This window comes from Danio aesculapii, chromosome 9 (assembly GCF_903798145.1).
Source record: "Danio aesculapii chromosome 9, fDanAes4.1, whole genome shotgun sequence".
Taxonomy (NCBI): Eukaryota; Metazoa; Chordata; class Actinopteri; order Cypriniformes; family Danionidae; genus Danio; species Danio aesculapii.
In genome coordinates this window covers 24,834,945-24,862,938 of record NC_079443.1, presented here as the reverse complement: position 1 = coordinate 24,862,938, position 27,994 = coordinate 24,834,945, and the positions used below count along the sequence as shown (strand labels likewise).

Below are 27,994 nucleotides of genomic sequence, written 5' to 3'. Positions count from 1 at the left end.
TTTCATCATTTCAATGCATGTTTCCTTTTGTAAAAATAAGAGTCAGAAAACTAATGATGTTTGCTTTGAGATAGTCAAAAAATAGACCTTGATAAAAGCATCTGCTCTGACGCAATCCCATGTTATGTTTTTGAGCAATACATTGACCCAGTACAACAAGTACAATCCAAGTACGACAGGCACTTGAACATTTCTTTCCTCCTTGTTTTTTTAAACATAAAAAATGTCCAATTTTTTTTCTTTGAAGCTGGAGCACAATTGCATCAAACACATTCAGCATCAAAACATAGTTAAAAACTTGTTTCTCATTCCTGTTTGCTCTCTTATTATGCAGAAAACCCTTTATCTGCATTCTAGTTCATTACTGTACAACACAGCTCATAATGAAGCAAAACCCTACATAGCCTACTGAAAAAAATGAATGAAAGAGTGAAGTAAAATAACAGACTGAAAACGAATGCCTCTTTTTTTGGATTAGTGAAGCAGAAAAGCCTGTATACATTTCAGCACTGAATGTAATGACCTATTTTTGATAATACGTGACTGCTCCATTTGACAAAATAAGGATATGGTGAGCCATGAGGGATGTGGTCTGGGCATAACAATCTTGCAGTCATGATAATGACACTTATCTAGTATTGCACCATTCTCAGGTTCAGCTCGAGTTCACAACTGTCACAGCAGTTGGCTGATTAGCATTAGTATTTTGCCCATTATGTGATATGAGGCTCAAGTTAATCTGAGCTGTTAGGTGCAATCACCACACTACCAGTGAGCAGTAACCGTCAAATCATCTATAATTAAAAGAACATTTATTCTCTTCTTTCAAGGTTATACTCGCCACTCAAGATCCAGTGTACTCTGCGTAGCCTGACTTTTAGCTTATTAAAACCTGTTCCCATTTGTCATGGGATTTGCACGTGAATTCTTTCAGTGTCTGTGGATGATTATGAATGTGATTCTTCTTGCTGCATTTATTACCAAAGCATACACTCATCCGAGTCTAATGCATGGATCATGGCACATAATAATTAAGTACTAACTAAGGCATTTTTTTTTAAATGTCTGTTTAATTCAGACTGATTTTTTTGTCAGTCTCAGGAATAAATGTTTTTTATATCTATCATTTGCAGCACGGTGGCTCAGTGATTAGCACTGTCGCCTCACAGCAAGAAGGTCGGGCAAGAAGACTGGGCGAGTTTGCATGTTCTCCTTGTGTGCGCCTGGGTTTCCTCCAGGTGCTCCTGTTTTGCACACAGTTCAAAGATATGCGCTGTAGTTAAATTGGATGATCTAAATTGGTCATTGTGTGTGAGTGCGGATCTATGGGTGTTTCCCAGTACTGGGTTGCAGCTGGAAGGGTATCCGCTGTGTAAAACATTTGCCATAATAGTTGGTGGTTCATTCCGCTGTGGCAACCCTGATAGTCGACAAAGCCGAATGATAATGAATGAATATTTCTCACTTAAACAAGTTCAAATTACCTTTGTTGAAAGAAAAAAGGAGCTGCCGTGCATTGAATCATTTGTGCCAATTTAATTCAACAACCTCAAAAAAACACTTTGCAAAAAGGACAAAGGACTGAGGGCATGTGAAGATCCACAGCAAGAATTATGGGTAATGTTATCACCTAATACACTGTGCCACAACTATTTTATTGCCCCTGTTCCCAAGACTGTGGAAATGTGAGAACTGCAGTTGGATCTAGGATATTTCTATAATCTATTTTTGCAACTCAAAAAATATTTCCTTTTCTTTTCTGAAAATGAATCACAGAATGTGCCTCATAATAGTGTTCTGAGGGCATAAAATGAAGTTTGGTGGGAAAACTAAACATTATTACATTACATTACATTATTTGATGAAAATTCTAAACTAAACCACTGCAGTTCATCAGTCTATTAGTCTGTTTTCGCTTTTTTATTATTCAAAGCACATTCTATTATAAACCCACAAAACCTTGATTCTGTTTGCCATTCACTGCCATTTATTTAAAAAGAAACCAGGGCACACTGATTTACAATAAATAAAATTAAAAAAATGTTGTTCAACAATTAATTTTCATAATTAATTAATTTTCCATTTTTTGAATAAAAAATGGAAAACTGCATAAACACCAAAAGAGTACACACAATGTCAAATAAATTTTGATAAGGCGTTTGAAAACAGAAACAACCAGCATACAAAGGTAATCCAATCACTTCTTATTTATATATTTTTCCATAAATCATAAACATCACTTAAAAAAAAAAAAAAAAAAGATTTCTCCTTAATTATATAGACGTAAGATCAGTGTGGGATTTTGAGCTGAATATTCACAAACACATTCTGAGGACAGCTGAGATTTATTTAAAAAAAAAAGAGGGGCATTCTTTGTCCTCCTTAAGGTTGAGTACTTTATAATTACATTACAATTACATTACAATTACACACATACATATATATATATATATATATATATATATATATATATATATATATATATATATATATATATATATATATATATATATACATATATATATATATATATATATATATATATACATATATATATATATATATATATACATATATATATATATATATATATATACATATATATATATATATATATATATACATATATATATATATATATATATATATATATATATATATATATATATATATATATATATATACATATATATATATATATATACATATATATATATATATATACATATATATATATATATATATATATATATATATATATATATATATATACATATATATATATATATATACATATATATATATATGTGTACAGTTGAAGTCAGAATTATTAGCCCCATTTTTTTTTGCTTTTTAAATATTTTTTGTTCTGGAGAAAGTCTTATTTGTTTTAATTCGGCTACAATAAAAACAGTTTTTAATTTTTATGAACCATTTTAAGGTCAAAGTTATTAGCCCATTTAAGCTATTTTTTTTTTTCCGATAGTCTACAGAACAAATCATCATTATACAATAACTTACCTAATTACCCTAACCTGCCTACTTAACCTAATTAAACCTAGTAACTAAGTAACCAAGCCTTTAAATGTCACTTTAAGCTGTATAGAAGTGTCTTGAAAAATATCTAGTAAAATATTATTTACTGTCATCATGGCAAAGATAAAATAAATCAGTTATTAGAAATGAGTTATTAAAACTATTATGTTTAGAAATGTGTTGAAAACAATCTTCCCTCTGTTGAATAGAAATTAGGGAAAAAATAAATAGGGGGCTAATAATTCAAGGGGGGCTGAAAATTCTGACTTCAACTGAAGTCAGAATTATTAGCCCCCTGAATTATTAGCCCCCTGTTTATTTTTTCCCCAATTTCTGTATATATATATAAATATATAAAAATGTAAAAAAAAAATTGTTGAGCATTTGTAATATATTACACATGAAGTACTCACGGTAAGCACAGCCATACACTGCCACTCTGAGGCCCACGCGGCCACTGGGGCTCCACTCCAGAGGAACAAAGCGGAGGAAGCGGGTCCTGATTGAGTGGCTCAGTTTATGGTGGACCACACTCTCTGTATTCACGTTACCCACAATCCTCTGCAATTACACAAACATAACAGTTTTTACTTTATATGATTGTAGTACTCTGTGGTGTCACAGTAGTGTTTTAAAGTGTAAGAGTTACAAATGTAATTTTTTTGTGGAAAATATTGGATATATTGGGTAAAAAAGATATAAGAATATATGTAATAAAACATTACAACTATTAATTAACATATTTATTTTTAACATGAGCGTTTTATATATATGAAAAAGCTTAATTAATTTTAAAAGCTATGTTCTTCCATTTTTTAAGTGTTTGTAAAGATTTTTTATTATATTTCTAGCTAATCAGGCATCATCTTTAAGCTATTTACATATGAGCCAATCCAACTGAATTCAAAAAGCAATATTTGTTTTGAAGGTTGTGCCAGTTCATGTAAATGTCAACTCATTTTCGTCTGCCAGCACACATAATTTGACAGTAATTTGTGTCTGACTCATTTCACAGTTGAGACTTGTATAGAACACGAGAATCGATGACCAAAACACCACATGGATACAGATGAATCACAAGGAGGAGACGTCATCTTTTTTTTTTTTTTTTAAAGACAGACTTTTCTATGTCCCTTTGAGATAAATAACATCAACAATATGATCACCTCCCCTGGTGAGCACTCGCAGTCCACAAATCCTGTTATGATGCCAGCAAAAACAACAATCTGACGTTAGTGACTTTAAAGGTTGTGCTTCGTTCTGCTTGCAGACAGATAAAAAAAAAAGGAATATTGTGCCAGCCAAAAGTACTGAGGAGAGCATGTGTGTAGATAACAACAGAGCACTGGAGTTTGTGGAGGATCTTCTTTAAGAAGAAGTCTCCTTTAGCATTTACACTTATTCATTTAATCCAAACTGAAGTATACACAAATGAGAACAATGAAAGCAAGTCAATTCAACAAAAAAGCAACAACGTAAAGAATAGGGGTGTCAAAATTAGGGCTGCACGATATTGACCAAATATTATATTGCGATATTTTTCTGTAATAAATATTGTGATATGAATACAGTTTTAAAAGATGGTCTCAATAGCTCTATTCGACGGTTTTTTGGGGGGGTCTAACAGTATTCAGGTACAGAAATGAAGAAATCACAATGCAAAAAAATGCTTTTCTTACTGTGTTTTGTCTCATTTCTTGTACAAACATCAAAAAAAAAAAATCTTTGACCAAGTTAAAATATTGCATTTCGCTTGTTTTAAGGAAATTATCTGTTAATGGGGTACATGAAATAATTTTGTTTCCACTTTGAACTAGTAGCAAGACAAAAAGTGGAAAAACAGTAGGTGTTTTTCTAAAATAAATCATATAAATTCCACACGAATACAGTGATTAAATACAGTTCTGTAGCTCCTGGTCAACTATGATTCAGACTCAACATATCTTTGCGATGTGACTATTGAGGATGTGCACACTGCAAGATCGATGCTGAAAAATGAAACATTTCTAAGGTGCATCAGGGTACAGACGATGATGATTCAGTATCGGTTTAATACAGACCATAACTGTTTAAGCTGCAGGTTGATGGTTTTCTGAAGTCATTTGTCGCAGTAGCACACTTTGGTGGGGGAGGCCAGACAAGTGCACAAGTAGCATACTAAGGCAAGGGGGACAAGACACGTGTGCAAATAACATACAGTACTATGGCAAGTGAGGTGAAATATATGTTCAAGTAGCATTATCATACTATGGTACTGTAAGGAAGACCTGATGCATGTGCAAGCAGCATACACTATTAACGATTTTTGTAAAAGACACAGAATTTCACTGAAGCGTTGGACACTTCAGCAAGTAGGACAGTTCTGCAATGTGTGGCTGCATTTTAAAGTTGGATTGTGAAAATTACTGTACATGTTGTACAGTAAAGATAAACACACAATTCTGTAAATATATTTACAGCAAGAGAAATGGTGCTGTAAATGTAAATATGCTATTTTTGTTGTAATTGATTTACAGTAAGTTACTGGTGAACTGCTGCCAGTAAGTTACTACAGATTCTTCAAGAATTTTTTAACAGCGAGGGAGGCTAGACACTTTCTGGAGTGTGTGTATGTGTTTTTATTATAAAGGCTGCTGCTGTTTTAACATCTGCTGCTTAAAAATGGTTAAAGCACTCCTTAAACTCAGGTGTATTCTGACCGGCTCGAATTTTTTTCATCAGCTGAAAAAATCCTTCTGAAATGAATTCCAAATGTCTAAATATATAGTTCTTCTCTTTATAGTATAGATAGTTCATTAGTGTTATAGTTGTGGTGTGGACTCCAGTATTTATGTATAAATGTAGAATGACTTTTTGAAAAATTCTGTATCCTTGTCATTATCATTCTTAGCAATAATGGGCCTTTACCTGCCTGATCTCAGGAGAAAACATAAGTATTTTACGTTTTGTCAGTTTAGTGGCTAATTCGTACAAATTCGTATGAGTTCAGTTGTACGAAATTGTCCGATTTTAAAAAGGAGGCGTGGCACCTAACCCCACCTCTAAACCCAATCATCATTGGGGGGATGAGCAAATCGTACTAAATTGTACGAATTAGATCGTACGAATTCGTACGAATTAGCCACTAAATCAAAAAGTTACGAATTGCCGTGAGATTGTGTTGGCCTTTACTCAGTTTTTTCTCATGATATTCACTTGATTATTTCACTTACTGCAAAAGATAAACAGATAATCTACTTATTTGTACATCTAACTCCTCTGTACTGAATGGTTTAGGTATATCTTTCCATTCCCAACGCATCAGCGTCAACACGAGTGCATTTGTCATTACATCATCACTTCCTCAACACGACTCTCATTTGACACTCAGTGACGGCAGCATCCTGTCCCTGACTGCTTCTTCCTCTCTTTTTTCCACCTCTGAGATGGAAAAAAGAGAAAACAACAATGGATCTGTCCAATTACCTATCAGCTCACCTCAACCCAAGAGCGCACCGGAGCTCCCACCGGATCCAGAGAGATGCCCCGGTTACAGGCTGCCCACGTAAACAGCTCCTCTCTACACTTCATTAGCTCTATTCCTGAATCCACTCCTGCTAGACCTCCTCCTCCTTCATTAAAGCCCCCGTGAACTGCTGCCGTTATCGCCGACTCTCCATAGACCGTTTCATCAGCCCTGTTACGTCTGCAACTGTTACATCCTCCTGTGATTTACCAGTCATCCCTCCACTAAAACCAGTGTGAGTCCACATCACAAAACCTTTATCAGCACCTGCTTCACAATGTCTTTCTACTGAAAGACTGGAGACAGTCAATTCAAAGGCACAGGAGGGGTATTATTGCTAACTTAAGCAAACTGAAATACACTGAAATAAATTAACTAAAATTAAATAAAATAAATATGCATGTTATTTATTTTACAAAACGCAAACATTGGCAACATTGAAACAATCAAAACTGTAAAAAATTAACTAAACTGAACAGAAAAATAATACTAATTAAATAAAAAATATAAACATTTAAAAAGTAAAATGTAACTAATTAAAATACAACAACAACAATAATATAGCTAATTTAAATGATCAAACAGAACATAACCACAAATAACTAATCATAAAATATGACTGTAGCAAACATTTCCAATTAATGTTAAAGATGGCAGTTTTCCTCAACAGAAAGTGGCTTCTGATCTGCCCAAGTGTTCATCTCCATTGACCGCTCAAAACATGAATTACACTCCGTCCCCAGAGAAGCGAGGGCCCGAGAGTGTCAGAAATAGACAGCACCTCTGAGCCTCTGTGACCATGTTTAAATGAGAGCTAAGACAGCAAAACGGTCCCCAGACAACTGACAAGAAGCCTTTTCCACTCCTGCTTTCCTCTCTTACTGTCTCCAATGTGCATCGCCTGCTCAAGGAAACATCATAAATGTTTTATTTACAGTTGTCCAGCCGAGCAGAAAACAGGCAAAATATCTAAAGGGATTCAAAGGCCTGGCAAGTGACGATTCCATCATCTGAGAGCTGTAGGGCTGCGCTAGCATGTGTACAGTGAGCAAAGTGAGAAACCGACGCCTGAGGTGATTTTGAGCACACTTCTCCTGCCATTCTGGCTCTGGCCCGTCACGGCTAAATGAGTCGCAGACTTTTACATCAATTATACTTTATGGGACTCAAATGGGCTCATGCTTTAAGCAAGCTAATCTAACAAAAGCATAGGCCCTCCTATCGATTGCCTATGGGGCTGCTCAAGCCTCCGTATAATGTGAGCGCTGAGAGGTGTGGAGGAGAGATGGAGGGAGAGAAAGACAGACATATGAAGAATTGAGTTGATTTAGATGAAGTGAGAAGTGAGTTTTGGCCACGAGACCCAGATGAAGATGAACTGACAAGAAAAGTTTATAGAAGTGTCAGTCAATTATAAATATGCTGGTTAATTAAATAGTCAGTGGAATTATATATCAATATTTGCTCAGAAAATCTCAAATGAAGGTAATTAAAATACATTATTTTATTTGTGCATATAAACACATTGAATAAACATTTCCAAACAATTTATGCTTATGGATTTTCATGTTTTTGACCTAAAAAGAACTAAATTAAACAAAATTAACTGGAAAGTACTTCAGATCACATATTTAATATCACCAAATGCTATGCACTAACATTTAAAATATCAATGTAATTCAAAGCAGTAATTGTGTAGATACTGTGAAGAGGATGTATCACAGCTGATCTGTATGGACTAAACCCACATATTCAGAATGCATGTGATCTGCATATTAATTGTTAAGTCTAACCATCATCTGCTTCGTAACAAAAGGTTAAACATTTGATTAACATATTACTTACACTGAAAGATACAGCGCATCCGGAAAGTATTCATAGCGCTTCACTTTTTCCACATATCTTTATGTTACAGCCTTATTCCAAACTGGATTAAATTCATTTATTTCCTCAAACTTCTAGACACAATACCCCATAATTACAATGTGAAAAAAGATTCTTTGAAATTGTTGCAAATTTATTAAAAAAAAAAAAAAACCTGAAAAATCACATGTACTTAAGTATTCACAACCTTTGCTCAATACTTTGTTGATGCACCTTTGGCAGCAATTACAGCCTCAAGTCTTTTTGAATATGACGCCACAAGCTCTGCCTCTATTAGGTTGGATGGGAAGTAACGGTGTACAGCCATTTTCAGATCTCTCCAGAGATGTTCAATAGGATTTAGGTCTGGGTTCTGGCTGGGCCACTCAAGGACATTCACCGAGTTGGTGTGAAGCCACTCCATTGATATTTTGGTGGCGTGCTTTGGGTCCGGTTGTCCTGCTGGAAGATGAACCATCGCCCCAGTCTGAGGTCAAGAGCACTCTGAAGCAGGTTTTCATTCAGGATGTCTCTGTACATGCCGCATTCATCATTCCCTCTATCCTGACTAGTCTTCCAGTTCCTGTTGCTGAAAAACATCCCCACAGCATGATGCTGCACACCATGCTTCACTGTAGGGATGGTATTAGCCTGGTGATGAGCGGTGCCTGGTTTTCTCCAAACGTAACGACTGGAAATCACTCCAAAGAGTTCAATTTTAGTCTTATCAGACCAGAGCTTTTCGTTTCTTATGGTCTGAGAGTCTTTCAGATGCCTTTTGGCAAATTACAGGTGGGGAGTGGTTTCTGTCTGGCCACTCTATCATACATGCCTGATTGGTGGATTGCTGCACAGATGGTTGTCCTTCTCTAAGGTTCTCCTCTCTCCACAGAAGAACACTGGAGCTCCCTGACTAAGACCCTTCTGCCCCGATCACTCAGCCTAGTTGGCTGGACAGCTCTAGGAAGACTCCTGGTGGTTCCAAACATCTTCCACTCACGGATGATGGAGGCCAATGTGCTCATTGGAACTTTCAGAGCAGAAGATTTTTTTCTGTAACCTTCCCCAGCCTTGTGCCTCAACACAATCCCTTTGTCTTCATGCTTGGTTTGTGCTTTGACATGCACTGTCAACCCCCGGACCTTATATAGACAGATGAATGCCTTTTCAAATCATGTCCAATCAACTGAATTTACCACAGGTGAACTCCAATTAGGCTGTTGAAACATCTCAAGAATGATCAGTGGAAACAGAATGTACCCGAGCTCAATTTAGAGCTTCACGGCAAAGCCTGTGAATACTTATGTACATGTGATTTTTCAGGTTTTTTATTTTAATAAATTTGAATCAATTTCAAAAAATCTTTTTTCACATTGTCATTATGGGGTATTGTGTGTAGAATTTTGAGGAAATTAATTAATTTAATCCATTTTGGAATAAGACTTCAAATTTTAAAAAATGTGGAAAAAGTGAACGCTATGAATACTTTCTGCATGCACTGTACCTGCATGTAATTACAGATGTAAATATTTTCTGTAAATACATCTAGAATTACATTATTGACCCATATCACTACCACTTAACCCATATTTTAACATAGCCATACTACTGAACCTGTAACTAACATTAACCACATCCCATGTAATTAGCTACAAATGCATTTTGTAATACATTAAAATAAATGCATCATGCCAATTATTTCCTCAATTTATTGTTTAAAGAGCTATAATCTTTATCAACTACTAGAAAGCATGATGGTTTTCACCATAAATCAAGTAAATATATTTCCTCAAATAAACGAATAAGAATTGATAGTTTTGTGCCTCTTTGAAATGAAAATAACAATTTTAAAATGTCTTAAAGCATTTTATAATAAGTTCAAAGACAAGTGTAACAATTGACTGTTTTATGATAAGGCCTCAATGATCTTCTTGGAAAAAATGCTACTTTCACCTCTAAGGTTCATCAGACGGAAAATATTTTTGTGTCCCTACTGATTAAGGACCGTTAAGCCTGTTTCACTCACGAAGAACCTTTAACATGCTACCTTATACCATCCCACATCTTTTACTCACACCTTTATTTTCAAGAGTGTAAATCTTCAATAATGGACATAATTTTAAACTACTGTAAGTGCAACTAAGTTGTCAATAATGGTCAGTATACTCTTAATAGCCAGGGAAATTATAATTAAAGTTAAAAAAAGTATTTAAACGAAAATTGACCCACTATTTGCTCAGAGTTTAGTTGGACCAAACCTTTATGAGTTGAACACAAAAGCAGATATTTTTATGAAAGCTGAAAACCTGTAACCACTGACTACCACAGTAGGAAAAACAAATACTATGGAAGTAAATGTTACAGGTATACAGCATTTTTCTAAATATCTTCTTTGTGTTCAACAGAAGGAAGGAGGAAACTCATAAAGGGTTCAAATTAAAGGGTGAGTAAATGATGACAGAATTTTTCGTTTTAGGTGAACTATGCCTTTAGGCAAGGCAAGGCAAGTTTATTTATATAGCACAATTCATACACATAAACTGGAATAAAAGAGACAAGTATAAGAAAATAAAAACAAATAATAAAAATGATTAAAAACAGATAAAAATGTGTTAAAATAGGTTATAAAATAATGAAAAAAAGAGAAAAACATAATAGTATGATCTGTCGGATGTAGCACAGTGCTCATTCAGTAAAGGCACAGCTAAACAGATGTGTTTTCAGTCTTGATTTGAATGTGCCTAATGTTGGAGCACATCTGATCATTTCTTGAAGCTGATTCCAGCAGTGAGGGGCGTGGTAGCTGAAAGCCGACTCACCCTGCTTTGGCTGAACTCTTTATGATCAGAAATATGATCCTAAAGATCTGAGTGATCTGTTGGGTTTGTATTCAGTAAGCATATCTGTAATGTATTGAGGTCGTAGGCCATTTAGTGATTTATAGACAAGTAATAATATTTTAAAATCTATTCTGAATGTAACTGGGAGCCAGTGTAAAGACCTGAGGATAGGCGTGATGTGCTCTAATTTCCTGGTTCTGGTCAGAATCCTGGCCACAGCATTCTGGATAAGCTGCAACTGTCTGACTGTCTTTTTGGGAAGGCCAGTGAGGAGGCTGTTACAGTAATCTACCCTGCTGCTGATAAAAGCATGAACGAGTTTCTCTAAGTCTTCACTGGAAACAAAGCATCTGATTCTTGCAATGTTTTTGAGATGATAGTATGTTGATGTACTAACTGCTTTGACATGACTATTGAGATTCAGATCTGACTCCAGAATCTCACCAAGATTCTTGACCTTATTTTTTGTTGTTGGACTTTTAGTGCCAAGGTGCGCATTCACCTTGATAACCTCATCTCTGTTGCCAGACACAATGACTTCAGTTTTCTCTTTGTTTATCTGAAAAAAGTTTTGGCACATCCATTTGTTAAATTCATCAATGCATTGGGAAACGGTGTCAATGGGGCTGTAGTCATTAGGCAGTATAAGGGTAAGTAGATCTGAGTGTCATCAGCATAGCTGTGGTAAGAGATTTGGTTCTTTCTCTTTAAGTAGGAGAACCCTATTGTGTTTCAATATATTCTAGAGAATTCAGAGAGCTACTGTTCTGCATGTGTCAAAAATAGTCTTAAATCTAACACTAGGCTTACACCTTCTTCAGCTTCACTCCTGCTAAGTGGCGCTCACTCACAGCGTGTGAATACTGCAACCTGTTCATATGGCCACCAAAATAAAAACTTCAAGGTGTGGTGTGAATCAGGCATTCAAGGTGAGAACGCAAGATTGAAAGCTCTTCCGTGAGACCAAATTAAAAACATCAACTGTGAGACATTACATCAAAATGGCCAAAAGGTTAAAATGTGAAGAAAAAAATTTGATAAAAAAATAAAAAAGGTATAATCGAAATGAAAAAGAATTGTAAAATTAATTGAAAATTAAAAAGAAAATGAAACTGACATTTAAAGAAAGGAAGTAAAAGAAAAAAACAAAAGAAAACAAAAAAGAAAAGAAAATGGAAAAAAGAAAGGAAAGGAAAGGAAAGGAAAAGAAAAAGAAATGTATTAAAGTAAAAGAAAAATGGAAAAGAAAAAGGAAAGGAAAGGAAACGAATGGAAGTGGGAAAAAGGAAAGACAAAAAGGAAAGGAATGAAAATAAAAGAAGAAAAAGAAGTTGAAAAATAAAAAGAAAATGGAAATTAAATGAAACTAGATTAAAAAGAGAAGGAAAGAAAAAAGGAAATGAAAGAAAATACAGGAAATGAGTAAAGGAAATAAAGGAAAGGGAATGAAAATGAAAGGAAATGAAAGAAAAGGAAAGGAAAGAAAAATAAGGAAAGGAAATAGGAAACGGAAGGAAAGGAAAGGAAATAAAAGACAGGAAAAGAAAGGAAAGGAAAGGAAATAAAGGGATGGAAATGAAAGGAAAAAGGAAAGGAAATAAAGGAAATGGAATGAAAAGGAAAGGAAATAAAGGATAAGGAAAGGAAAGAAAATGAAAGGAAATAAGAAAGGAAAGGAAAGGAAAGGAAAGGAAAGGAAAGGAAAGGAAAGGAAAGGAAAGGAAAGGAAAGGAAAGGAAAGAGAAGGGAAATTAAATTGAACGGAAAGGAAATAAAGGACAGTAACAGGAAAGGAAATGAAAGGAAATAAAGCAAATAAAGGAAGGGAAAGGAAAGGAAATAAAAGACAGGAAAGGAAAGGAAAGGAAAGAAAAATAAAGGAAAGGAAATAGGAAAGGAAAGCAAAGAAAAGGAAAGGAAATAAAAGACAGGAAGGAAAGGAAAGGAAAGGAAAGGAATGGAAAGAAAAGGAATGGAAAGGAATGGAAAGGAAAATAAAGGAAATAGGAAAGGAAAGGAAATAAAAGACAGGAAAGGAAAGGAAAGGAAATAAAGGGATGCAAAGGAAATAGGAAAGGAAATAAAGGAAAGGGAATGAAAAGGGAAGGAAATAAAAGAAAAGAAAAGGAAAGGAAATAGGAAAGGAAAGGAAAGAGAAGCGAAATTACATGAACGTAAAGGAAATAAAGGACAGTAACAGGAAAGGAAATGAAAGGAAATAAAGCAAATAAAGGGAAAGGAAAGGAAACAAAAGACAGGAAAGGAAAGGAAATAAAGTAAAGGAAAAGAAATGAAGGAAAGGAAAGGAAATAAAGGAATGGAAAGGAAAGGAAAAAAAGGAATGGAAGGGAAAGGAAGGAAAGGAAATAAAGGAAAGGAAACGAAGGAACGCAAAGGAAAAGGGAAAGAAAAGGGAGAAAGGAAAAAGAAAAAGAAAAGAAAAAAGGAAAGAAAAAGAAAAGAAAAATGGAAAAAATATAAAATAAAAGGAAAATGGAAAAGAAAAGGGAAATTAAATGAAATTAAAAAGAATTTCCTTTTCCTCTCCAGTTTGATCCCTTCATTCTAGAGAGTAAATCCTGAGCATATAATTCAGTCCTAGAAATGATCTATGTAACCTCCTTACATCCTCAAGACACACACACACACACACACACACACACACACACACACACACGCACACACGCACGCACACGCACACCTCTCTCTTCATATCTCCCTCTCTCTTTCACACACAAACTGTCAGAGAAAAGAAAATGACAAAGGACAGCATGAATGCAGCTCAGTAGCTGGATGCCCCACAGGCTGCAAGACGTAAGAAATGACCGCGGCGAGGCCCACAAAGCCAATGCAGTCAGCAATTTTCTGTCAACGCAGGCGAATCCTGTTCCCCCAGCAGGAGTAGACGGCAATACAAGATGAGAGAAAATGAAGACAAAGAATGAAGTGTGTCTAGAAAATTCCAACAAGATACATGTCAACAGCTATATCTGCTTTTATAGCGCTGTGTGCCTTCAGTTCTCCAGCACCATAATATAAACAGGACATGAGCTCTGTCTGGATCTCAGATGTTTATCTTTAAATCACTTGAATGCCATTAGTAACATTAGTTCATTATATTAGTTCATATAAACTTTCAACAAACTATGCTGACCTTAATGTCAACAAGCGCTTTTTGGGTTCTCTCATTAATAGTCATTTGAATTAACTTTTTATTATTTTATTATATTTTTATTTTATTATTTCAGTTTTATTTATTATCAAATGTTTAATTTTAATTAAGTTTTATTTTTGTTTTAGTTATTCATGCAAAACACAGCGCATCCAAACACTGCAGCACTTTTTGCTTTTCTCCATAAACTTGTATCAGTGCTGCAGCAATGATTTGTCCATTTGTCGTCCTCTGAGAAAACGGTGGATGGCCACCTGGATACAGAAAGACAGCAAGGCAGCTTGAGCACGAGCGCAAAACGCATTAAAAATAGTAAAGGAAACCATGCACTTGCACTTGTCACTTCAGGTCAGAATAAAGGTTGATTTTAACACACGCGAAATTGAGTGCGATGTGCGATGTGCGAAATGCAGCAGTGAGATGTAAATAAAAAAGGATGTAAGGATGTCGCCAGAGTGGCTTTTTAGTTTCTTTTCTTGTTACTTTATCATTATTATTGACATCTTACAGATATTCATTCATTCATTTTCTTTTCGGCTTAGTCCCTTTATTAATCTGGGGTTGCCACAGTGGAATGAACCGCCAACTTATCCAGCATATGTTTTATGCAGCGGATGCCCTTCAGCCGCAACCCATCACTGGGAAACACCCATACACTCCCATTCACACACATACACTATGGACAATTTAGCTCACCCAATTCACCTATACCACATGTTTTTGGACTTGTGGGGGTAAACGGAGCACCCGGAGGAAACCCATGCAAACACCGGGAGAACATGCAAGCTCCACACAGAAATGCCAACTGACCCAGCCGGGGCACGAACCAGTGACCTTCTTGCTGTGAAGCATCTTACAGATATTGATCTACCTTAAAGTTTACTTTGATTGTTAAGCATTTGCACTTTGCACACTTTGATTTTGATTTATTAACATTTATTCATCAAGTTTAGGGTTGTTTTTAACACTTATGTTTATTTTACTATTTAGTGATCTCATATTTTTAAAAATAATTTTGTTTTTGACTTTTAAAATTATTAAAAGTGGTTAAAAAATCCTAATATTCCTAAAGGTATTGTTAAAAAATAATCAATAATTACCAAATGATATGAAACATGATATCGTGATAATTTTTTTGCAATATCGCCCAGACCTAAGCATACTGTGGAAATATTAAGATCATACTGTATAAGAATTAGACCTGAATTTTGTGTTAACATTTAAATTAGATTGTTATATTTTCATCAATTTAAATGAATTTTGAATTGTCATAAAGATTGTGTTGGTTAGTTCATATCTGTTAACGTTGCTAATGTTTACTAAAGCATATCCAGCTAATGTAGAAAAGTCTCTCCTCTGACTGCTTATTAATTAAAAATATGAGAAGCACAAGCTTCTACAAGATGTACTTGTTTCTTCCACTCAATCTTCCTCAGTCTCACAGCAAACACTATTACACATCAACAGCAGCAGCAGCACAGACTGCAGAGAGCAATTATCTGTCACTTTGGGGAGCCCATTCACACCTTACACAGGAAGACCACCTCTGACATACAGCGCAGAAAACAAGCTGCAGATACAGTACAGGTATAGACTCGCTCAGCACTGGCTTGACAACAAATTAAGAGCGCTGTTTTCCTTATTCTTTTTTATTGGCAACTCATTCTTTTCTTTAAACACTTTTTTCTCCACCTAAACCTTTGTGTCCTTTGTAAAGGAGGCTTTCTAATACTCTTTTATACTTTACTGCGGCTTGTCACAGCATGCTAAGACAAGAGTTCTTTTTAAAGACGAGACAAGATTTAACAGATGCAGTTTCATGTTTACATTTATGCATTTTATCCAAAGTGACTAACGCTTTAGTTCACATGCTTTCATTCATGCATAAAGCAATGCTAATACAGGAGTGCTGAGGATCTGATGACTGGAAACATTTGTTGTCTCCATCTCAGTTTTTTTTTGCTGTGAAATATGTCTCCCTGATGTAGCATCTTTGCATAAAGTGTTAGGAGAATTATACCATTAGCACAGGAATATTATATCATTGTGCTTAAAAAGATTAGCTCCCCCTAAATGTAAATTATCTTAATAATTACTCACCCTCATGTGGTTCCAATCTCCTGAGACCTTCATTTATTTTCAGAACACAAATTATTTTAGATGAATTACAGTTGAAGTCAGAATTATTAGCCGCCCTTTGGATTTTTTTTCTTTTTTAAATATTTCCCAAATGATGTTTAACAGAGCAAGGGAATTTCACAGTATGTCTGATAATATTTATTCTTCTAGGTAAAGTCTTATTTGTTTTATTTCGGCAAGAATAAAAGCAGTTTTTAATTTTTTATTAACCATTTTTAGGTCAAAATTATTAGCCCCTTTAAGACTGTCTACAGAACAAACCACCATTATACAATAACTTGCCTAATTACCCTAACCTGCTTAGTTAACCGAATTAACCTAGTTAGGCCTTTAAATGTCACTTTAAGCTGTATAGAAGTGTTTTGCAAAATATCTAGTACAATATTATTTATTATCATCATGGCAAAGATAAAGAAATCAGTTATTAGAAATGAGTTATTAAAACTATTATGTTTAGAAATGTGTTGAAAAAATGAGGAAAAATAAACAGGGGGACTAACAAATCTGACTTCAACTGTACTATGGGCAGTACAACATATTGCCATTAGAGTCAGCAGGGATATATACAACTGTTGTATTTCTTGTAGTAAACGTGCACACTGACATGCACAAAAAGTCTTCTAAGAGCTTCGTATGATTACAGTTGAAGTCACATGATAATTTTTTGGTTCTTTTTCTGGTCTTTGTCTTTACATTGACCGTTGCTGTCTATGGAGGATAAAGGCCACTATGCTGACACAAAGACATCTGTAGCTCTGCCCTCTTTTAAAAAAAGCACAATCCTATTTAAATTTAAAGTGACAGTCATCAAAATAGCAAATTTAGGATCAAAGCCTAAAAGCGGCAGTTTCAATGAGTTTTAAAGTATTATTTGTGTGGTATTTTGAGCTGGAACTATAGTGTACATACACACTCTAGGGATATCAGATGCTTATTTTACATCTTGTAGAAAAAGGCAGAATAGGTCCACTCTAATAAGCTGATTTAGCAAAAGTATTAAATAGGCATGACTATTTAACATTTAAGGTGTAAAAACTTAAAAGTTAAAAATCTTAGAAGTTTATTTGATCAACAGAAAGTTCAAAAGAAAAAAAAATACCCCATGTCCACACACCTTGGAGTACTCCAGATTTGTGTGCGAGTGTTGAGCATCAATTAAGGGAACATCTGAGCACCTGTCAGCTTTAATTGAGGGAAAAAATTGATATATTTGAGCTTTTGTCAGCAAATTTCATCTTCCAGGTTTAAAATAATTTTTAGAACGAGATCAAAATCGGCGACGTATCTCGAATCTGAAAGTGGAGTGATGACCCGTCAGTTTCTCATTATTATTCATTCAGTTTTCATTCATTTCATTCAGACCCTGCTTCTTAATTATTCATGAGAGCACATGCTCTCCAAAGGCAAGGCAGACATGCCAAGCTGTGAGACCCAATGACTTGGTGAGACCACACGGACCGTATGTGTTTGTTTCCATGATCCACAGAGTTTGTTGCATGTTTTCCCCCGCGATTCTGTCTGGCCTGATACAGCAAAGCTGTTGGTTTGCACAAGTATTTTTGTCGAGAGAGCTGAACGAGAATTGGAGAATGGCGGACTTTGTCTTTTGTAAGTTGAGTTTGCTACCATTCAGATACATCGCCTATATCTGTTCTGCTGTGTTCACCTACGTTTTAAATGCTCTATATTACCGGCAGGGCTAATGGTTGGAATAGGCAGGGCAAGAGACCTGCTGCACTGCTATCCACTGTCTCTGCATTCAGACTCAGGGATTAAGGTGGAGAGAAGTCCTCCTCATTTATAGTGTTTATATAAACGCGGTTATCTTTATAATGATATAACAAATTGTTGTTATTTGTATATGAAATTACGAATAACAAATGTGGCAGGGCATTGAATTAATTACTGTTTATTTCTTTGAATTTTAACTTTGTATACTATAAAATCAGTCTTCTCACGGTTTGGGTCTCATTTTGTGAGCCAACTGACAGGAGTTGTTCGCTCCCCCCTTTCTCCCCTGCTCTGCTGGCTACGCCCACTTCTCCCTCTGCTCGCAGTGCTCCACGCCCATCTTGAAGCGTTTTTTGAAAAATTTATGAGGTAGACTTGAACCGAAAGAGGGGTTTTAAACAATATAATTGTGCTCATCATAAAGATATAACATTTGTTTTTGTGTAAAAACCTTTTATTGATTTTATTGTGCATATGTATGTTTTATTTTTGTACAATGTATTGACCAATGCATTATTATAAATGCAGATACAGCAACTGACTTGGTTATAAACGTCATGTCATGAGATATCATGAGTGACTGTAGTCACAGATGTCTAAAAGTCTGAACACAAAAGGGGGACAAATTTGGATCTGGCAAGACATACCTAGTAAACTGCCAGTTTTTGGTTGAAAAAATGCACCTTTATAACCTGCCTGTAAGATGTCTGTATTTCAGCTAAACCGAGTCAATCAGACCTGCATAAGACGGAGAACGCCTTACAGCATCATTTCATTATGCTGTGCAGGTTGCTTTTACACTCCTGATCAACTTTATTCTACATTTCCACCACATTAAAAGCTAATTACATCTTACTCGACTGCAATCTTCTCCTTTCATTAAACACACTTTGAAAATGTCATTATATCTTTAATAAAGTTGGGGTTTCATCATTTAAACATAATTACACAGCAGTGATTTCAGGCAATGGGAATTCTGTCATTTACTGGCATTGTAAGTGCAGAGGCCAGTAAAAGACAATAGATGTGTCTGTGACTCTGTACTGTATCAAGCTCTCTTCAAACACCTGGGATGATTGAAAGGCTGCGCAGGTTCAGCATCATTAGTATGATTCTATTTCAGGAATCTCAGAAATGCTAGCAGCAATTCATATGCTCGTGATTTCAGTTCAGTTAATGGAAACTTTCCAGCTCATCAAAATAAACTGCACTAAAGATATTCAAAACAAGACAATCATTTCCCTTCGCAGCAGAAAAGGTTATGCGTAATCAATTAGATGAGTAAATATTAAGCCAGAAAAAGAGATGACACAAGGCATAATGACTTTTTTATCGGAAAATCTGCCCAAACAGGGTTTTCAGAACTCAGACGCATAGCAAAATGCTCTGAAGGGCTCATTTTGCTGTAATGTCTGAGTGAATATACATTATCCCGCTTACTACTTGAAAATTATATAAATAAACAACACACCAAATACTGAGCTGAAAAGAAATTGTACAGTTATGTGTGTAAAAAAGACACTCAGGAGTGACACAAGAAGCATTGGACCAACACATTGTAAGAAATTGGTTTAAAATGAACAGTTTAATGATCATTGGCTGAAAATATTCAAATGCAGTGTGCCATTACTGACCAATCAGAAAGGACTCTTACACAGCGCAGTGTAATCATTTTATATAATGACCAGTAAACTGCATAATCTACCATTGCAACAGACAGCTTATTTCCCATAGCTGTGCTGTGCTGTACTGTTTCTCATATCATTCTGCAGTCTTCTTACATAATGCAGTCATTTAGATAAATTTGATTAGCATTTCCTTTATTTATTACGTGAGCCAGGGGTGTCCAAACTCGCTCCTGGAGGGCGGGTGTCCTGCATAGTTTAGCTCCAACTTTCTACAACACACCTGCCTGGAAGTTTCTAGTAAACCTAAGAGCTTGATTAGGTGAATGATTCAGGTGTGTGTAATTGGGGTTGAAACTAAAACATGCGGGACATCGGCCCTCCAGGACAGAGTTTGGAAACCCCTGATGTAAGCAGTCATGAATGTTCTATTTACTGAAACATACGGTGGCTGAGAGAGCTTAACATGCTGCAATTTAAGAAAGCACATGCAATTACAAAAACACCATCAAAAAAAGAAACGATCTTCATCAATTTGACCACACATGTTGCAAATTGGTCACAACACAAACAACTGAAGAAACGCGCTGCACGTTTCTTCGGTTGTTTGAGTTGTGACGAACTTGCAGCATGTTTCTTCAGATGTTTGTATTGTGACCAATTTGCAACACGTGTGCTGTCAAATTGATGAAGATCGTTTCTTTATTTGTTGGTGTTTTTTGTAATTGCATATGATTTCTTAAATTGCAGCGCGTTAAGCTCTCTCGGCCACTGTAGGAACAGGCAGGTTTTACCAAACCTTACTTAAAATGTTGCATTATAGTCACATAACTCAACTCCTGCACCAGCTTCACTTATCACTAACCACTAACACTAGACCGTATTTAAAAGTCTTCAGATTTACCGAAATCCCACATTTTGTTAAATATCACCATTGTGGTGAACAGTGTATGGAACTTCACATTAGACTTTTGATTTTTTTATGCTACTTTCTCTTTGCCTGCCATAACTATGACAAGAGAAATAAGAAGAAAGATGGTCAGATGTAGAGGTTTGATTCACTTATTCATATTGCCAGTGAATTTATTCTTACATTACAATGGCATTATGGTACCTATACGGTGACTTAACCTTAAAAATAGTCCTGTGATTCGACAAAATGAGACCAAGAAATGCTATGAAAAAACACTAGATAGCTGACACAATCTGAACACAGACATGAAGAATCTAGGAATCTCAACAATGACATATTTCTTGCTGCAGTGCATGCTGGAATACATAAATACACTTTGTATGACTCCCCCAGCATGCACTGCACCATGAGGCATATCACCTGCAGCTGTGTCTCAATTCAGAGGCTGCATCCTTCGAAGGATGCATTGGAAGTGCGCTGCATCATTGTGGCGCAACGAAGGCTGTCTCATTTCAGAAAAAATCTGAAGGCTCCTTTAAACGTCCTTCGTTTCTCAGGTAATGACAGACACAACTGGTGGATCTTTCGCGGCCTCGAACGTCCCAAGATTCATTGCGCGCTGATAATGGCAGGACGTTTTTAAAAGAAAACGCCGGTTTAAATGTATGAATTAGGTTTATTTTACTTGGATATCTAAACACATGTTAAAAACAAAAAGAGTATGACGTGTCTCACTAAAGAGTGATTTTATAAACAGTTTACATGTTTATGTGTACATGTATGGAGCAAAGGAAATATATTTCCAGCTTCTGTATACCTTGTTTTGTCTTCAGATCGCTTAAAATAAGTTTTAAAATCACTTTGAAAAACGTCATTACAAATTCTATCAGCACTTATTAACTGCAGCTGTTACGTTTGCTAGGTGATGAGATCCGTCCTCTGTAGGCTAGATCGTGTCATTTCAAAACGCTCGGTTCGGCCTGTGTGGATTTCGAAGGACTCACCTTTGAAGTCTGCATCCTTCGGAGGACGCAGCCTCTAAAAATGAAACACAGCTTTTGTTGAGATTCATGTGCTGATTCTTCAATAAAGTTTTTTAGAAAATGATGCACATGTTCAACATGTTTGGAGTTATAAAGGATGTGTATTCACAAAGCAATCAGTTACCAATAAGAACTTAAAGTCTTTTAAATGAACTACCCACATTTATAATTAATTTCAGATATTTTCATTTGATTAAAGTGATGAATACTAAATCATTTGATTTTACTAATTTTAAGTACATAACATGTACCAGTGCCAAGTTATGTAAAGTTAAAATCTTATGTACATGTTACATTTGGTATACACTGTACAAGTTACACAAACCTAAATATGCAAATTTTGGGAGACTCCATAACTCAACTGAATTGAGAGTTTGTTCAATTAAATTAGTTCAGTCAGCTGGTTTTCAGTGTGCTGTTGGATAATGCACAGACTTCAGAGACAATTTCACAAAATTCACCTATTTCCGGGTAATATATTAAATTAGTGCAAATGTACGACTTACCCCAACATTGTCCTCTAACATGTACTGCTTCCAGACGCGTCCAGTGTCACTGTACAGGAGCATGTAGGCACTGACCCAGTCTGTGCTACTGTGACGTCCTTGTGTGGCCACTGCTGTCACCTCCATTCGGTCCTGGAGGTCGACCTGCAGCCAAGGAGACCTATCCATCCACTCTGGGCTCCAGCCACCTCCTCCTAGGGAAGCCGATAAGAACTCTGTCAGCGTTTATTAAAATGGTATTTGATTTTGAGTGTAATGTAGAGTGCCCTTGCTCAAAACAAAGACATAAGGAAAGGAAACTGCCACTGTTTGTGATTTAAAGCCCCCTACTTTGCTAAAACAAAAACTTAAATCATGTGCACTCAAACCTTTACAAAAAATGACTGGTTTTCATCAAAACAAACAGAGCTTATGTCTCTTTGTTTCCTATCACTGGCTACCGGTCGCAGCTTGCATGAAGCTCACAGACACAAAATAAGAAAATACTAATTTAACAGAATCTTCAGAATCACTGTTTATGCAGTGAACTTTATTCCGTCCTTATTCTGGCTTTGGTGTTTTGTTTATGAGTGGCTGGAACTTTGTAATGCTAACCATTCTTTTGAGATGACACTTCTCTTTAAGATGAATTCCTTGTATCTCTCATTTGTGCATCGTTTTGGATAAAACAATCTGTTCAATCAATAAATGTACATGTATTTTAAAGGTTTCTACAATAGCTCTAAATACACCTAAGGCCATTCCATTCAAGCTCTTTTTTTACAGTGCCTGATGGCTTGGTCCTGTCTCTCTAAACCTTTCTTTTTTCAATGAACTTCTCTACTCTGATTGGTTATATTGTCTTAGTTGCAGTAGTGTAAAGTAACAAATTACAACTACTCAAACTACTGTAACTGAGAAGTTTTTCTCAGGAATTGCAATTTACTAATAAGCAGATTTAAAAATGTGTGCTTTTACTTTCCATTGAGTCCATTTCTAGTGCAGTATCAGTACTTTTCCTCCACTACTTTTCTTCAACCTGCAGTCACTACTTTATTTTTTGTTGTCTATGGGAATTGGCTAGGTAGAAAAATCAATCCTGTGATTTCTTTCCAATCAAATCGCACATAGAAAATAAATCGCACTTATGAATACTGAACTTCGTTTAGTAAAACTGAACAAACCGTTTGGAAGCATTAACCAGATACAGTACAAGCGGTTATAAATAATAAAACACAATTAAATACATAATTTGCAAGCTGGAGAAAGCAAGGAGGCAACCATTTTAATCGCACTTACTTGCACTTGTGAAATGGAGGAAGAAACTGATCCATGATCCACTGATCCATGTACTAATAAAGTTTTTGTCCAGCTCTGACAAAGTCCCTTACGTCAATAGTCTTTTCTGATCCTTCCTTTAACAAATGGCTGACGAATGTCCCGTTGTAAGTGTATAGATTCCAGAAGCACTCGAACAGCACAAGGCTTGGCTATAATGCTGAGGTATTTCTGTAAAAATAAACCTCAACCACTGACTCTTCACAGTTTCATTTTTGGATAGAGAAAATAACACTAACTTTCCCTCACACTTCCAATAATATCCAGTAGGATATCCCACAGCGTCTTCATGACTCAATTCAAACGGCATCTGCTACAGTGCTTGTCTTCCTTTCTTTGCTACTGTTTGTGGGCGGAGCCGCAGGTTTAAATTTTCCCTGGTTTGCGCATGCAACAATTGGGTGGGGCTTAAGTTTCTATCCACGTCATGCCGACACGGCTAAAGATTCGTTATCAAGACGATTCATTTGAAGCACTATGAGTAGCCTCTTTTATAAATGAATCAATAGTTTTAAACACTGTGTACTTTCAGATTTAAGCCTTAGCTGGATATTTCACTTCACTTAGAGCTGTTACTCACTACATGGAAAGTTATTCTCAAAAACCCATAATAGGGGCTCTTTAAAAGAACTAAATGCACTACAGAATGTTACGTTTACACATCCCTACACACATTGCATGTAAACGCATCAGCTTTTCACAGTGTAATACTCACTACTCACTACTCTTGAGTTCTTTTAAAAGGGCTACTTTTTACTTATACTTTGAGTAATATTTACAACAGATGCTTTTACTCTACTTGCACAATATTTTTGGGTAAGTAATGGCACTTTTACCACTGCTTATTTATCAATTGTGACTGATCTATTGCTTACAGCGTGTTTCGGAAATTAAATGCCCACTAGCATATGTGAATTTCATCTCCAGTAATATAAAACACTTTTCTCTTCAACGTGTTTCAACACACACCACCAAACTCTCTCATGCGGGCCTGGGTACAACTACAGTACTTGAAGAGGGTCAAAGAAGACATTGTACATGGGCAACCAATTAAAACTACTGGATGCAATAAGATCAAGACTTTGACACAAGAAGCACTGGACCAACACCTTGCAGGAAATTGGTTGTCAGGGACAATGGTGAATATACAGTTTAATGACCATTAGATAAAAATATTCAAATGCAGAATGCCATCACTGACCAATCAGAACTGAATCTTTCACAGCGCAGTGCAATCATTTTGTATAATGACCAGTAAACTGCATCATCCACCATTTTGTTAGATGTTACCATTGTGATGAACAGTGTTTGAAACTTCAGATCAATAAGATCAAGACTTTGCAGACCTTTTATATTCATAAACAGCAACATTAAAAATCCATGAAAGATAATATTTGAAAAAGCACAAGCAAAACACTTTAAGCTACAACAATTTAGGAAAACTAGATTTCCAGTCCAGCTTTCAGTTGTTTTTGTATTCATGGAGTAGGCTTCTGTCAATCAGTGGTCGCCTCTCACTCCAAAACAAGCCAAGAAACCTCGAACTCTTGACCTCACTTAACATGTACAGTGCATGAGCTCCATTTAAAGATGCATTTCTGCCTCCACAATCATGCAGAAGCGTATGGAGAAACTGGTCTGACTGGGCAGAGAGGTTCATTACTCAAGCACAGCGGACACCACAGGAGCAGATCAGAGCAGAATTTTAAACTGGGACCTCTGACTTGAAAGAAGCAGCGTTTACACAGACCCCTAGAGAGGGGAATCATTTAGTTTGTTATAGATGCACATGGCAGAGGTTAGTCACATCTATATATAGCTCAGAGGACACAGAGATAAGGCATTTTCTAGAGGCGGAGCTGTGGTTTTCTTGTCATTTTTAGCATGAATTAAATGCCCTTGAGTTATCATTTTGCAACGTTTTATTGAATATATTAATTTATTTGTCATTTGTGTGTTTTAAACAAAAGTTTAAAGATTACTGATTATGGCTGCACAATATTGGAAAAATATGACATTGCGATATTTTGTTTTTCTGTAATATATATTCAATAAATACAATTTCACCAGATAATAGTAATATTAACAATAACAATATATTTTATTTATAATGTGCTTTCTTAGACTCGCTACAATACATACAGCCAAAAATAAGATGCAACCCAAGCCAGAATAAGTTTACATAAAGTCCCGGTAACAAGCCAAAAGTCACACCACAATAATCAATAAAACAATAAATAAACAGAAAGATTTCAAAAGTAAATTAAAAGTAAAATAAACAGTTCTTCATGTTTTTTTCTTTTGGAGTCAAACAATACAGGGACTGAATAATAAAATGTAAATAAAGAACACAGTATAGTCTTCGTTAAATTTAAGATTCAGTCAAATTATTGTTCATTAAAGATACAAAGTTGTACATGTTTGTGTCGGAATGCTTGAAATGCCTTTAAAACACATGCAGATTTAAAAAGAAAAGACGTTTCACTCTGTTATGGTTATACTTTGCAATGACTCCACAAATCTCATGTATTCTCAATTGTTGTGCTGATAAACTATAATCCCAACTCAACAATGCATATTCAATTCAATTCAAGTTTATTTATATAGCGCTTTTACAATGTAGATTATGTCAAAGCCGCTTAACATAGAAGTTCTAGTAAAATCATATCCTGCAATGTGACTGTTGCAGACACACACATTGCGATATCGATGCTGAAACGATATATTGCGCAGCCCTAATACTGATTATATAGAAGCATTACACTTGATATGGTCTCTGTAAATGACTAAACATGAAAAAAATTGACATTTTGTAAACAGTTGTTTAAATATTACAATGCTTATCCACAAAATCACATATTATTGTTGTATAGTTTAGTGCCAGTATGGTTTTTATATATTTCTGTAAAAAGCAATAGTATCTGGATGCAGCCTTTATGATGCAAGCTGAGATGTCAGACACAATGCACTCAATGGAGCTAGTGACGTAACTGTGAGGAGTAGGGTAAGGGATAAGGTGAGTGCATTAAAAAGCATAGGATGGAGCTCAGATTGCACTAAGTCTGCAGCCAGACCTCTCTCGAAAAAAAGTCTCTTATGGTCACCAAGACTGTATTTATTTGATCATAAAAACAATAAAACAGATATAATCCTAAATATTATTACAATGTAAATAACTCTTATATTTTATTATATTTTAAAATATAATGTATAACATTAGAATTTCAATTGCCATTACTTGACATTAGGTCTCCCATTAATTATACATACAGTTAAAGTCAGAATTATTATCCCCCCTGAATTATTAGCCCCCTGTTTATTTTTTTTCCCACCAATTTCTGTTTAACGGAGAGAAGATTTTTTTAACACATTTCTAATCATAATAGCTTTAATAACTCATTTCTAATAACTGATTTATTTTATCTTTGCCATGATGACAGTACATAATATATTTGACTAAACATTTTTCAAGACACTTCTTAACGTGACATTTAAAGACTTAACTAGGTTAATTATGTTAACTAGGCAGGTTAGGGTAATTAGTCAAGTTATTGTATAATGATGGTTTGTTCTGTAGACTATCAAAAAAATATATAGCTTAAAGGGGCTAATAATTTTGACCTTAAAATGGCTTTAAAAAATTTAAAACTGCTTTTATTCTGGCTGAAATAAAACAAATAAGACTTTCTCCAGAAGAAAAAATATTATCAGACATACTGTGAAAATTTCTTTGCTCTGTTAAACATCATTTGGGAAATATATATTTTTTTTTAAATCTAAGGGGGGCTAATAATTCTGACCTCAACTGTATTTAATGCTCAATATAGCATGTACAGGCAACAAAGGGTAACTATATTCAGAATAGCTTAGATAACTAATTCTGTCTCCTTAATTGACACATATATGAACACAAACAAGCACAAACTTACCATCTCTTTTGTTTAGCTTGGCAAAGAAAGCAGCTCGACTGTCTGAGAAATGCGAAGAGCTCTGAAAGGAGGATGCAGGAAGAAGAGATGACAGAGATCCATCGCAGCTGTCTGCATAAGCAACAAACAGAAAACAGACAAATATTAGCTAATGTGAAAATAAACCCCAATCTCACAAATGCGTAACACAGATTTCCATCAGACAAATCCTTTTCTGTTCAGGATAATCATCCATCAGACAGGTGAGATGAATCTCTTTACTAACATATGCCCAATAATCCTGAGTGCAAATTCATCATGCACCGACAGTATGCGCTTCACATCACACCTAGTTAACACATATTTGAGATTAGGTGTGCAAATCTTAATACTGTA

The 27,994-nt window shown here is 35.4% G+C and overlaps 1 protein-coding gene across 1 annotated transcript in view; it reads right to left on the bottom strand.

Annotated features, from left to right (window-relative positions):
• Positions 1-27,994, bottom strand: part of cntnap5a (contactin associated protein family member 5a) — a 112,498-nt gene that overhangs the window by 56,355 nt on the left and 28,149 nt on the right. Inside the window, exons 2-4 of the mRNA XM_056465263.1 lie at positions 27,620-27,730; positions 22,374-22,567; positions 3,450-3,597 (exon numbers count right to left, since the gene is read on the bottom strand). Coding sequence (XP_056321238.1) covers positions 3,450-3,597; positions 22,374-22,567; positions 27,620-27,730 — 453 coding nt within the window. The remainder of the gene's footprint in view (positions 1-3,449; positions 3,598-22,373; positions 22,568-27,619; positions 27,731-27,994) is intronic.